The sequence below is a fragment of the Pithys albifrons genome, chromosome 10, assembly GCF_047495875.1.
Source record: "Pithys albifrons albifrons isolate INPA30051 chromosome 10, PitAlb_v1, whole genome shotgun sequence".
Classification (NCBI taxonomy): Eukaryota; Metazoa; Chordata; class Aves; order Passeriformes; family Thamnophilidae; genus Pithys; species Pithys albifrons.
This window is the reverse complement of record NC_092467.1, coordinates 18730161-18744698: the sequence shown is the minus strand read 5'-3', so window position 1 is coordinate 18744698 and position 14538 is coordinate 18730161. Positions and strand designations below refer to the sequence as shown.

The window sequence follows — 14538 nt, the reverse complement described above, 5'->3', positions numbered from 1 at the left end:
GAGCTCAGCCCTGACACAAACTGCTGGGGAGCAGAGACCTAACTCAGGAAGTGCTGGTGCCTCTCACTGCCCACCTCTTAGTGACAGTGTAACTGCAGATGCTGCCTCCATATGAAGGGCACTGTGGAGCTACAGCCCCTCTGCCCTTGATCACTTTGAAAACTGACTCTTCCAAAGGTCTGAATGTGTCCACTACTCATTGGTTTCAATTTACCCAGAAGCTTGTGAGACAGAGGAGGTAATTTAGCTTTAGTTTTGGATAAAGTGAGACATATTTTGGGCCATTGTGGTGATAAATCAGGATACACATAGTTTAAACAGATTTATGAAGCTTATTGGTTGCTATATAAGCTGTTTGAGGAAAATATACTAGTACTCTCATCCCCAATGAAACACTTGGACAACTGACTACAGGAAACTGATTTCCATGTTTAGACTAGGGTGTTATTATCTGTCTGCATCCCTAGAAGGAGGGCAAAACAAAACTGTCATATGAACACTCCCAGATGCCAGTGAGGATGAGTGGGGAGCAAGGCTCCAGCTGCCTTTGGGACATGCAGAACAGAAATGTGAAAAATCCCTCACTAACCACATCCTCCCAAACACGGAATTTCCAGACCTGCCTCTCTCACTGAGGCACAGAAACACTGCTGATGCTGTTTATGGTACACATGTATAATTACATACAGTGTAGATATGCCAGGGCTGAGCTGTCTTATGATGATTTCTATGTATGAAACTTTCAAGCTTCTCCAGAATTGCCAACTCAAGCCAGAAGGTCAGTCATATCATTCTATCAGAAACAAAACTTGCCCTGCAGCACTCTGTCTGAGGGTGCCAACAATTAGAAGTGCACTTTTTTCTTTCACTAGGAGTAGTTCACTGTGCAGAACCCAGGACTAAAGACAGTAGACTGTAACATTGATGCTTAGAGGACACAGGGGACAGTGCTCACAGCCATTAACAGCTGGCCCTCCATCTAATGTTTACTCAGATTCCACCATCACATAAGAGCTACACAGAAGGCAGCCAGAGGACTGCAGATGAGAACATGATGACTTTTGGTAAGAGAATCTGATGTCTAACTTGAGGCTACAACACTTGCTTTGCAAACTGTGCTCCAAAATGTTAGTTCACATTAAGAAGTTGTGTACAAGTTCATAGATGGATTTTAACTGCTGTGAGTGATGCCAAGAACAAATAGGCAAACACATCTAATTGTGTTGACTATGAAAGAGAGGTCTGAAGTGAGAGGCTCGAGGTTGTGTTGTATGTGTGTCTGGATGACAAGTCGTGAGGAATGACTATTTGCTAAGAGATCACAGATTTAAGATAGGAAAAGTATTTGTGTCTTCTCTCTACCAATCCTGAAAAGCTGAATCACATAGGAAGCTTATTTAAAGATGGTCATCTTTAATTACACAGAAAATCAAAAATAAAGAACGCCAACAAAATTAAATTTACTTAAAAAAGCAAATGAACAAAAAGTGCACTTCGGCCTGAAAGCACTTACAGGAATGCCCATTATGCCAGGTTCACCAGTGGGCCCAGCAACTCCTGGTAACCCCATCTCTCCTTTTTCACCATGTTCTCCAACAAGTCCCTGGTCTCCAGGGTCTCCCTAAAACAAAGGAAAAAACCCACAAAACTTAGTCAAGCTGCTGCTATAGAATTATTTCTCTATGAGAAAAGTGAACTCTGAGTCTTCAGGTTTGAGCAAAAGCATACTAAAAGTGATGCCTGCCAAATGCAGATCAGGCTCTAAGCTAAGGTAAAGCCCTTTCTATCTCATTCATATACTCCTAGAGCCACATTTTGCCTCATCCATGACCAAGTATATTAAGTTGTCCACTAAGACATCCCCTGTCCTGGCACAGCACTGATCCAATGCAGGCTGCAGAGCAGCCTTGGGCTTGATCTCTCCAGCGTGTTAGTCACCACAGAAAAAAGCTGCACTCACTTTTCCAGCTTGCATTTCTTTGTCAACCTATTCAACTTTGCAGCCCTTGCAGGGTGGATATGTACCCAAAAGGCACAGGAAAGCCTGTAACATACAGGATGTCCTATGTTAAAACAAAGTGCATTCAGCAGGGCTCTGTTGACCTGGTGAAATAGGATAAAAAAGGAGATTTGGGTTCTTAAACTAATATGACTGCTTTACATTTGCTACAAAAACTTAGTATACCTTTGGGCCATCTTTTCCTTGAACACCATCTTCTCCTGTAGGTCCTGGTTCACCCTTATAGAGAGAAACAGTTGAAAACAAAGTTATTGACTAGATTTCTTGACATACAAGTAGTGCCTTGGAAGAACTCATACTGGTTTTACACATGCTTATTATTTTTGGCCAACTTTTATGTTGCTATTACAGTTTATTTGTCTTCACAGCCCACAAAAACTCTAACACAAGAAAACAAAAGCTGACGAGCATTAAAAAAATTAGGTAGTATATGTCCATATAACACTGGAGACAGTGGCACTGCGATTTTTTGGTTTCAGAGTACACAACATGTAATTTCAGCAAGCTCAAAAATATACCTATTCTGTCCTGAAACCTCCATGTTTATGTGGATAACCAAGATATTGGTATGTTTAGTGGCTTAGTTTAGGGCTATAAAAACCTCACCATTTAGGATCAGTATCAGCACCACGGCACTTCAGCATATTTGCTTTTCTCAGGTAAAGACACTCTTAACTTGCAAATATGTGTTGCCCAATACTAAAAACACAGTATTTCAGACAGAGGGGTATAATTAAGTCCAGAGCACCCACTGTGGACCAGTACCAGGAATTTGTCCTCTCCAAGGACAGGCAGAATTATGGAATGCTCATAGCTGGAGATTTTAGGCAGGAGAAAAAGATGATAGCAAGGAGCTAATGGAACAAGAGAGCTCCACAGCAAGACTCAAGTCTGAACGGATATAGTTTATATGCTCTTTTAAAAGCATCCTGACAAAAGTCTGCACAGGAAGAATAAGCAGGGGTACAACTGCTTGGTAAAATCAAGTGCTGAAGGACCAGAAGCAAATCAAATGCTTTAGATGGTAGTACAGGGAGACAACCCTACTCTGATGAGACTATCATTTTCTCATTACATCACCTAGACAGAGAATCCATACACAGAGTTACTGTGTGCTGTTCTCTTAACAGCTGGGCCAGACACCACTGGATTTACCTTCAAAGCATTCATTCCTGTCTCAGTGACAAAGAACAACAGAATCATTAAGCCTGGCAAAGATTTCTAAGATCATGGAGTCCAACCTTTGACCAAAAGACTTGAGACACTGACATGTTTCAGCATTATAATCACAGAGTCACAAGGTTGAAAGAAACCTTCAAGATCATCGTGTCCAACCATCAGCCTAGAAACACCATAACCACTCCTAAACCATATCCCCCATGCCACATCCAGATGCCTCTTGAGCACTTCTAGAGATGATGAGCCCACCATCTCTTTCGGCAAGTTATTCCAATGCCTAACCACCCTTTCACTGAAAATTCTTTTGCTAACATTCAATCTGAACCTCTCTTGGTTCAACTCAATGCCATTTCCTCTCATCCTTTCACCTGAGACACGGCAGAAGGGACCGGCCCTCACCTCACTACAACATCCTTTCATGCAGTTGTAGAGAGCAATGAGCTCTCCCTTGAGCCCCCTTTTCTTCAGAATAAACAAACCCAGCTCTCTCAGCTGCTTCTTCTAAGACCTGTGCTTCACCAGCTCTCCTGTTCTTCTCCCATGCTCGAGCACCTCAATGTCCTTTTTGAGATCAGAGGCCCAAAAATGGACACAGCACTCAAGGTGTGGCCTCACCAGTGCCAAGCATAGAGGGGCAATCACTGCCCTGGTCCTGCTGGCCAGACTATTTGTGATACAGGCCAGGATGCCCTTGGCTTCCTCAGCACAATGTTGGCTCACATCCAAGCTGGCTGTCAATTGGCATCCCCCAGTCTGTTTCTGCTGAACAAGCCACCCTTCTCCAATCAATAACTTTTAAACTTGCTACAATATTACACTTTAAAAACAAACCCAAAAGGTATCAGAAAGTATCTTCTTATTGAATTCTTCTGATAAATCAAGATTCCTCAGTTTGCATTTCATTCATAACATACTTTTATGTTTCAGAAGAAGATTTGCATCAATTGCTTACCCTTAAACCTTGATCGCCTGGTTCTCCAGCCTTCCCAGCAGGTCCAATGTCTCCCTGGAATATCACAAGGAAAATCATTGGATTTTTAAAGATCAATACTCCTAAAAATGACAGGGTATGCAGATAATGCAGCCATCAAGACAATAACAATATTTCTTAATGGTTCATTTCCTGTATCACTATTTACTTGGCCAATGAATCAGATCCCTCTGATTTGCTTTTATGCAAGTTTGAAAATTTAAACAGCACAAGAGAGAATAATTTCAACGTTTACCTTTGCACCTGGTTCCCCCTGTAGGCCAGCTTCTCCTTCAGGGCCAGGAGGTCCCTGCATGGCACAAGAGCTATTGTTACACATGATCACTAATAATAATTTTGCAACAACTCAATAATACAGCCAAATTGCAGCAGAATAATGGCATATGATACCAGGAAAGAAGCATGTCTGAAAAATGCAGTCAAGACAACACAGTTCTGACTGACTACTTCATCACTGTTTAGTCTTAGAGCCAAGTAGATACAGACTTTGGAGAATAAAGCACTTTTTGGAGGCTTCAGCCCTTAATGAGTTAATGGTATCAGACTGCTTCTTGTAAAGTTTACATATAATTTTGTTTTTGATAGTCAGAGACTGGATTTTAGGTGACCAAGGAAGCGCATTTCTTTGAATAAGCCAAATCCTTTCTGTATTAAGTTTATCCCTCGGCTACTTCATTACAAATGTGGCTAATACATTCTGTCACATTTCTTTCAATGAGATATTAAAAACAAAGCAAAAACCAGAAGCACACAGAAGGAGAAGTTTGCAAGAAGTCTGCAGCTGCTTTTCTTCATCCATGATGTCCAAGGGCGTATGATTAATGCTGTTCTACTGTCTCACCGCCAGGAAAACATTCACCTTCTACGTGCAGATGTCATGAACATATACTTAAAGACAATTGTCACAACAGAAAAAGCTATTTATTTTCAGAATTTTTTTGAACAGCTTTAAGTAGGAGTCTCTCAGTAGCTCATGGTATTTAAGTCAGATCTAGTTAATAAAAAAAAAAATCCTAAAGGTATTGATCAGGCTGTCAGTTGAGTGTTTTAATTGTTATATAAATGATTAAAAGCTCACCTCAAAACCCATTTCTCCAATAGGCCCAGCATCCCCTTGTTGTCCTCTTGGACCCTGGCATTAAAAAAAATGCTGGATGCATCATTCAATTAACATTAAATTACATTGTATAGTCTTCAATTTGTCTCTTCACAACTCTTCCAGTCAGTGTAAAAAACTGTATTTCATTGTCTTTCCTCCTGAATCCAGCAGTATCTCAGTCCCATGATGGTAAATGGACCAAAGACCTCACTCACTGCCAGCCTTAACACACTGAAATAACATATCTCAAACCATAGCACAGATGTCTTTTCTTTTAGAGAGAAAAAATATTATCTAAACTAAGCTCTTCTCATGATTAACTGAGACTTTGTTTAATTAAGGTTTGTTAGACTGTCTGGTTTGCTTTGTGGAAAAGCCTACAGTCTGATATGGCATTAACTGAGCACAACTACTGTGTGCTGCACCATGGATTTAGCAGCATTTGTACAGAACAGTCACTGAGGTGTAATAGACTAATGTCTTGAGCCTTTTTGGTAATATTAGTAACTGTACCATGAGCATTTTATTATAAGCCTTACATGTCAGTAATAAATTTACCTCACTAGCACACTGGCATTGTTTCCCAAAGTAGGATGTTCAAATTCTCTGCACATGTAGGATCTGGGCTTGCAGAATAGGATTTGTGAGCTGGGGGGGAGAGGTTGCCTGTAACTTGCTTCCAGTTGATTCTACAGCCACTATGAATGTGTGACAAGACAAATAAGCTTTCTGGATGTGACCAGTCTTTGAACTTTAAGAAAGTTCATATCTATTTACCACTTTGGGACTCATGTTTAAATACATTCTCAATTCAAAACAATTTTTTCATCTATTATTCTTATGTACAAGAAAGATGCTGCTACCCATATTTATAATAGAAACCTCTTAAACAAATATTTACTCTATTTTGTTTCACTTCCTCTTACAGACTATTCCTGCGGTTTTGCTGCTCCTGATGACCTGGCAGTAACAATGAGAGTGTTTTCTTCCCTTGTAACAACAATGTAAATTGCATATTACTTCCAGAATTTCAGCAGATACATTTGGGCTTACAGCTCCATTTAAGAATGAACAAGTAAAACTGCAGTTAACTTCCAAATGAGAATTCCCTTGGTTCTAAACTAACTTCATAGATTTTTGTTTGCAGTAACTCCATGGAATTTCACTAAACAAGTGTCACAAAGCTTAAGTTTGATTCACAAGTCAAGTATTTCTTCACATTACCATGGAAATGAGGCTGCTGGATTGGTAATCTATCTTTCCCCCAAGATTTTCAGAAGCCGAAAATTTGCAGCAATACAGGGACTCCTTTTAACCATTAACATCAGGTAATTTGCAGAGCATTTTAGTGAAACATCTGACAAGTACATAAAATTCAAGTGTAATTTACATCAAGCCTGTTAATACAAATAGTTCTAATTGCTTACATTTCTCTGCTCCTCCACCAATAATTAGGGTTTTTCTGCTCTATGCAGAACTAATGAAAGGGCCAGAAAAACTGAGCAGCTGGCTCTTATGTAGTGACCAGCTGACAGCAGATGAAATCAAGCTGCTTCATAGGCAGCTGAAAAAAGCCACGGGTTTTGTTTTCCAACATCTTCTGTCATTTTATCGCTTCTTTCAGCTCCACAGACCATTTTCTGAAGACATTTTACTCTTTCAGCACTTGATAGGAAAGGTATCCGGTTCACAGGATAAATTTTTCTTACTTTTGATGCTGAATATGTAATTTCTATGATAATGAGCACAACAGAATTGTAGGCGGCTTGAGAGTAGACTGCTTAGATTAGATAAGACAAGTGGTCATTCTAGAGATATGAAAATTCAGAATTGACCAGAAAATGTAAGGAATTTCACTGAAAACCCTTGCATTGTAAGGTTCTCAGATGTTGCAGCATGAAGATAAGATACAATAAATGAAAGTGACAAAGTAACAGGAATCCAATAATAACCATTAGAAAATACATTTCCTGTGAAACACTTTGCCACTCCTATGAGTTGGCAGCTCAAGTTAAGTAGCCAGTTGTATGCTATAGAAAATTTATCAAAATAATTGATGTTGTTTTCCTGGCCCCCAAAATTGTGCAATGACCTTCTGTAAGAATGTCAGCCTATGGATTAGTAGAAATAACATTAGAAAAAATAACAAATACTAAAAATAATATAATTTGTATCAACAATCACTTTCAAGATGTAAACTAACTATGTACCATTTACTCCACAAAATTACTTTCCAGAAGCAATGAAAACACAGGTTTTGTCAACTCTGTTATATTTCTGCAATATAAAATGACAACCTTCTCCCAAGTCCTACTAGACAGCACACATTCTTTCACTGTATTTATATAATCTGATTTACCCCCAGAGATGGTGCTGCAATACTGTTCCTGTCATGGCTGTATCTTGCAGCACATTACACGTATTTGCTGCAGATTCTGAATGACCTTCTGTAGCAATATAAGCAACATGAAACTGAACATAGCTTTGACATGGTAACAAGAATCCATCCAGCAGAGGTATGTCTGAGGTTTATTATAGCAGTCTCTTTTTTCTTAAAAATTTAACCTGCCAAATACACAAGGTCCCCTAGTTCCTGAATAACTATCCTAATATTTGCCTAAAAAATATCACTAATCTGTATTCACACATACATTTACATAATACATAACAAAGTTGTCTGCCTCAGTGTGCTATAAAGCCACAAAATATTGTGGGCCAGATCCTGTCAGGCTCTCTTATGTTGCGCACTCCTTATTGGTGTGCACTCTCTCTCATGTTGTGCTCCCCAACAAGGTGAATGGATCTCCTTCTGAGCAAGTTCCACTAAGCAAGAGAGGCAGACACTAACTCTGCAGCTTTGGAACCATTGCCCCACAATTCCTTCCCAACCACAGCTGGCAATATGGAATCTTGGTAAAATGGAGCTCGAACTGCCAGGGAGTTCATGTAATTCATGGAAAAACTTTTAAGCAGGCATAAGGATCAACTTACTGGCTCTCCCATTGGTCCTCTGTCTCCTGTGGTTCCGGGAAGCCCAAGCAAACCCTGGAAGATTAAAATAAAATGAAAATATAATCATTGGAAAGAAGCTGTTTTATATTACATGAACAGCCACTTCCTTTTATTTCTGCTCATACAACTTACTCAGAAACATCCAAGAAACACGCACAGCCTTTTTTTCTGGTTGACATGCAATGACACATCACTAGCTCCTGTGGCAGGCGCGGGAGCTCTGAATAAATCCTTACTCAGTTTCTTTTACATACAAATGGATCTTAGCTGACCCAACATTTAGCAGTTCCTCATCATTCCCCTCAGAACCATGTGCTGCTTGTGTGCACAAACTGCCCTACAAGCTGTATTTGAGACAATCTAAGATTCACAGCCCAATTTTCTCTTTGCTCAACCTTTCTCATAGTATTTCTGTCTCTCTCTCCAAGAAACTGCAGCTGAAGGAGTACTAGAGTAGTATCTTGTGTTTTGAAATAAATGTACTGCTTCACATCATTTCAACCTAATGAGGCTTTGCTTTGTTCATTTCTGTATATATCAATAAATTTAAAAGTTCTAGTGAAAAAAGAGGAAACAAAAACCCCTTGTATCAAAGGTGAGTGGCAGCAAGCTCCTGAAACTGAGCAGAAAAGGCAAGAGAAGTATAGTGCCAACCAACATTTTGAGCCTCAACTGCAGCACAAACCCACCATTACTGCTTTGTTTCTGTTTTCCTGCTTCCTTCTTTATTGAAAATCAAGTATGATTTGGACTGATTGGTAACAGGATTTGTAAAAGAAAATCTCAAGTAGAACACATTAGATTTTCATTGAATGAAGCTCAAAAAAGAGGAATTTTCTCCTCTATATATGTAATATGCATTTAACATATTTCTACATTTACCTCTACATCAATACCATACATCTACCCTAAAATCAAAGAATTATTTTTCTATGTCACAATGACTTTCATCCTTATAACTACAATAAAACTAAAAAAAACTAAAGAAACTTATAAGACCCCGCTATTAACCACGTTGGCTATTTCTTCTGCTGCAATTTGCTATCATATTGTATTCTGTGGACCACTATCCATGAAAACACTGGTCTTGTAGCAGACTACATCATGTCAGACTTGCTCTCACTACTGGCCCTGACTGAATGCAACCTGTACTGTTAGGAGTTTTCTAGCTTCTCTGAAAGTAGATAAACTTCCTCATATCAGAGTGTCAAACAAAGTATGAGATTTTGTGGGTGAACTTAGGTAGAAGTACTTCCCATTTTCATACTTACAAGTGCACCCTGATCGCCCCTTTGTCCTGGATTTCCAGCTTTACCCTGGTCAAAGAGAAATATCAAAAGATAATGTTGATTTCAGGCAATTTCTAAATACAGGTCAGAAATTAGTAATTACTGTGTTAAAGCTTACTACAAAGATTGACTGTGATACTTACAATGAGCCCAGGAACTCCTTTCTTCCCTGGATCACCTCTTTCTCCCTGATAAATAACCAACAATGTGTGAATTCTGTGTGCATTTGCTAGATAAACTGCATACAGTTGCTGTCAGTTTAAATGCTGGGTAACTCAGCAGAAAGTGCAGATTCAGGCTTAGATGGGCTCATACCATAATAAGGAAGTACCTGGAAAAGGCAGAAATTTGCAAATCTCCAGATTAAATGGCACTCTGTGGCTTCCGCTGTGCTTGGTCAGTTTTTTGTTTGTTTTTCTTTTATCTGTTATGTTCTACCTCAGTGTTTTGTGCAGTAGTGAGTAATGCAAGCACTCACCTTAATGCCTTCTGTTCCCTGCTCTCCCAGAGGACCATCTAGACCTCTTGGACCCTGAATATTGAACAAATGATTTGAAATACTAATTATGCATTATGTTTGGTTATCCTCAAGGAGATGTTACATAAACTTTAGGATGAGGGAAAACATTTTCATAGCATGAAAAACAATTTTCCTTGTACATTAAGTGCAAAACAAAGCTTCAAAGAATAAAAAAAGTTTCTGGTTTGCTGAATTATGAATTTAAGAAGACAACTGTAAACAAAATGCTCAGGGTCTCCGTTGGAGCCAGTTTGCAGATTGATATTTGCTGCTCTTTTTTAATCCACTGTGTATGCAAGCAATAGATACATATTTAGAGAAATTTAGATGAGCACTGTTTACATGGAGAGCTTGGTTTTCAGTATGTTACAAGTTGTATGTACAAAACCCCATCTTGCTAGTAAGACTCTAAAACAAGCAGATAAAGTTCTTCCATTAGTAAACCAGCCTGAGGAAAGATTAAAAGCAATTTATAATTGTGAACTGCTCTATTATAATAAAATGCCTTTTGTAAATTACTTTTTAAAACCAACAGATGAACGAAGATAACCTGTTATATTATTGTATCACAATATAGCAAATACCATGAAAACATTCAGAAATTATTATTTAAGATTGCAAATCTATAACAATTGGCTTACAAGCAAACAAAAAATCCTTAAGTAGGTCATAAGAAAAATGGAAAAGAATATTTGAACCATGCTGACTTAGGAGGTTATTCCCATGAATCTAAAAAAACCCACAACTGTTTAGCTATGGAACATTAAATTAAAACCAGTTAATAACAACTTAAAACCAATGACCACTTCAAAAGAACTAGATAAGTATCAAGACAGCTAAGCTCTTTGGAGCAGTATGTAGTGGGAGGATGAGACATAACAGCTTTCCTGGTGGCACATGGGCTGGGCTGGCATCAGAGGGAATGGTACACTACTATGGCAGTGTCTAGAGGAAAATAATCTACATTTTTATTGGGCATTTGTGAGTTGTAGAGAACCTTACACCTTGGGTCATGGTTTATAGTGAAGTCATGCAAATATGACTGATTTTCAGCGAATTGTAATACTGTCAGATATGTAATAATCAGGGCTGCAAAATGACTGTTGGAAGCACATCTGATTTAATTTAGATTAGTTTCCCTACAAAAATATCTGTGACTTCCCTATCTCTCTTGAATATTTTGAGAACAAACATACCAGAATTTTGTTCTCGCTGACCTGGATTTACTGATCCACATCAAAACCTCTGTCAAAACATATGGTGAGCACCCATTCACTTCTCTATGGAGCAAAAGTGCAAATAACTGACTGGTAACTCAGGGAACAGTACCCAGAATCATGTAGGCTTTTCTCCTGGAAGGAAACCACTCAAGAATAGGTCCTTCCTGTGAGCCGATATATAATTACAATCCCTTGCAGAGCTAGAAATATCCCACGAGAACACAGCTGTCAGCATTTCAGCACTGCTACTTCTGTCCATCTCAAAGGAACACAAACCATAGGAAAAGGAAGAAGAGCAGGCAGGGAAAGCTGACTGAATACTTGTGATACCTCTGAAGTTTAGGACACAGCTTGTATGAGGCAATCCTTGGGTTAGTCTGGGCACCTTTTGTGTTTTGGTGTAAGCTAGGACTGAATATTTACATGCTTTGTTCCAGGCTAGAGGAAAGAGGCTCCAGAAGATGACACTGAGCTGCTGTATGGCACTCAAAGAGAAAGGTCCCAAGGCAAAGGATACTGAAAGTCTGTGGAAAAATCCCAGTGACTTCAGTGTGCTCAGAGATCAAAACAACACATTAACGGTGTTTTCAAAAGTGATGGAGGCCTACATAAAAACATTTGAAGTAGTCCAAAGGTAGTTATAAATGACAACTTTTGCATGTTTATGCATACAGAAAATAGGTCAGTGGCCAGTTTGGTTCCAGTTCTGCTCTCAGCCGAAATCAATGACAAAACCGATTTCACTGTGCTATGCAGAGAAAGGAAGATTCATATTGTTTTGCACATGGAAATAAAATTATCTTCTATCTGATTTCAATACAAATGGGTTGAGTCCAGAGGACAGAGTTCAAAGGAAGCAACTGCACATGGGTTATATATCAGATTCATATTTGCAACACACTGCTCTGAGTAACATGGAAGAGCAATATTACATACCCTCCTTCCCTTGGGTCCCTGCGGCCCTGATGGTCCTCGTGCCCCTGAAGGTCCCTACATATAAAAAAAACATTATTCATTGTCTTCTAACCACAGATTTCTGAAAATTACAAGGCTCATGCACCTTGAGCAATAATCAGTGCAATGAATGCAAATCAATCATTCACTCACAGTTCAAATTCAATTAATTATAATAGCACAATTTATCTAGAACAATCTAAATAAGAGACTCTGTGTAACTTTGTTCTGACTAAAAATCATGATGTGCCTGTTGAATAAATTTCTTCTGTCTATCATCCCAAAATTTCTAAAAGGTATTTCAGCAATATGTTAAAAAGCATGAAAATGAAAAGGTTCAGTTTTTATCTGTACTGAAGACCCACAGTAGACAAATTATAACATTTATACACAGAAAATCTGAATAAAATTCTTTTGATTAACAATGAAACTAAGCACAAAATGAATATACTTAAATTATATTAGGCATCAATTAATTAAAAAATGTTATGCAATTATTAACCATCGTTAATAAATTCTATCCCTCTACTTCTCTCAACTGAGGGATTTTTAAATGGATGAGTAAATGATATAATCACTTTTCCTGTCTCTCATGGATCATCCCAATAAAAAGAAGCGGAATAGACTTTGTGTCTGGATGGGTAAATTTTTGTGACAGTTTTATACACAGGACAGATTAGAAACCATTCTTAGCTTCAGCAGAGCAGAGCAAAAGGAAAATTTGAAAAAGGTACATTTTATGTCAAACCAAAGCTCTATACCTACAGGTAATCCTTCTGGCCCCACAGGCCCAGGGCCTCCTGGAGGTCCTGGATAGCCCTAGATTAAAAAAGACATAGAAAGACAGAACATTTTAATCAAAATTGTTATTATAACAACAATAATATATCCAGTTATTTACCTGAAAAACTAAAGCTAAGTCAAGAACAGTTAATCTTGCAAAATTTATTCTCAACATTTTGTTTAAAAACTAGATACTTATCTAGATATATCCCAATAATCATTAAAGCAACCTAGGAAGTTTTCGCACACACAAGAACTAGCTGGCAGGGATGTGCTGAAACCAAAGATGCCAAGTTCTAAATGAATTTCAAAATCCCCTCATGAAGGCTGTGACAGTGGGAACAGGAAGTGGCACATTCTGGTGTGGGTGAGACTGTCCAAGACCAAATGCCAGAAACAACTCTTGTCTGAGGATTGTGATGACTTCCTGATGGAAAGGTTCTCACTGCTGTGACTTAAGTGGATTGACATATGTCAGTAAGCATTAAAAACAATTGAAAAAAAAGTAGTTGATAAGACTGGATACTATTAATAAATCCTTATTCACTAATCTCCCTAATAAGGCTATTTTTTCCCCATGGATCAAAAGCAGCTGGTTAAAGGTATATCTAGATGAGAGAGATTTAATGCAGCACAGAATGCTTCAAAAATCATTGTCTCTGCATGGATCATTAAGCTGGTCTGCAGCCTGAGGGTAACTTGATCCTCTCCTTGCCAATGGATGCCAAAAGAGTAATTACTGCAAATATTCTATAATAATATCAATTTCATGGCAAGAATATCACCCCCTACACCATCCTCGGGCCCACACCTGCAGTTTCTGTGAGTGCTTGCAAGAAAACAACCAACCAAGCCCTAAACACTTATTCTTGAGAACGTCAACATGGATGTGACAATGGGCACATGTGAACAGTTTGTCACTTCTGTACCCCAATGCACTGACATGACAGTGGCTTCTTGCTGTGCAGTGATGCAGGAAGTTCTGCACAATGATTTAGGACAAGTGGTGTTGTCAGGAAGCCAGTCCTCCCACAAGAGTGGCACCCAGGAGCTGTTTGGGTACTGCTGGGCAGTACAATTAGAAGTGATATTAGTCTATCTGCTAGAATAACCTGTTGCCCCCAGTTTACACAGGAGATTGTTATTTTACTTTCTCTCCTTTTAAGTTATCATGTAAGGCTCCTAAGAGCCATTTTTCAAAAATGCAGTTTCATTGAACAGATCACTTTGCAATATCACAGAGGAGAGAAAGTTGTTAAATGAAGCTTTGTAAGAACTACACATCATCAATACTACTCTTTCCTGTGAGGCTTGCGCTGTCAGAAGAGTGAGAATTTATTACTGTTTTGAAGAGTAAAGTAACATAATTATTGATTCCACACTAATTGTAGCTTACCATCACACCTTTTTCTCCAGGAGGACCTACTGGTCCTGGACTGCCCCGCTCTCCCTTAAAAAAACAAACAAAAAA

General features: G+C 38.7%; 1 protein-coding gene across 1 annotated transcript in view; it reads right to left on the bottom strand.

The window, feature by feature from the left end:
• COL24A1 (collagen type XXIV alpha 1 chain) overlaps window positions 1-14538 on the bottom strand; it is a 113472-nt gene that overhangs the window by 26288 nt on the left and 72646 nt on the right. The window contains exons 26-37 of the mRNA XM_071565036.1: window positions 14464-14517; window positions 13050-13103; window positions 12267-12320; window positions 10069-10122; window positions 9734-9778; window positions 9573-9617; window positions 8281-8334; window positions 5269-5322; window positions 4426-4479; window positions 4152-4205; window positions 2186-2239; window positions 1514-1621 (exon numbers count right to left, since the gene is read on the bottom strand). Of these exons, the coding sequence (XP_071421137.1) occupies window positions 1514-1621; window positions 2186-2239; window positions 4152-4205; window positions 4426-4479; window positions 5269-5322; window positions 8281-8334; window positions 9573-9617; window positions 9734-9778; window positions 10069-10122; window positions 12267-12320; window positions 13050-13103; window positions 14464-14517 (684 nt within the window). The remainder of the gene's footprint in view (window positions 1-1513; window positions 1622-2185; window positions 2240-4151; window positions 4206-4425; window positions 4480-5268; window positions 5323-8280; window positions 8335-9572; window positions 9618-9733; window positions 9779-10068; window positions 10123-12266; window positions 12321-13049; window positions 13104-14463; window positions 14518-14538) is intronic.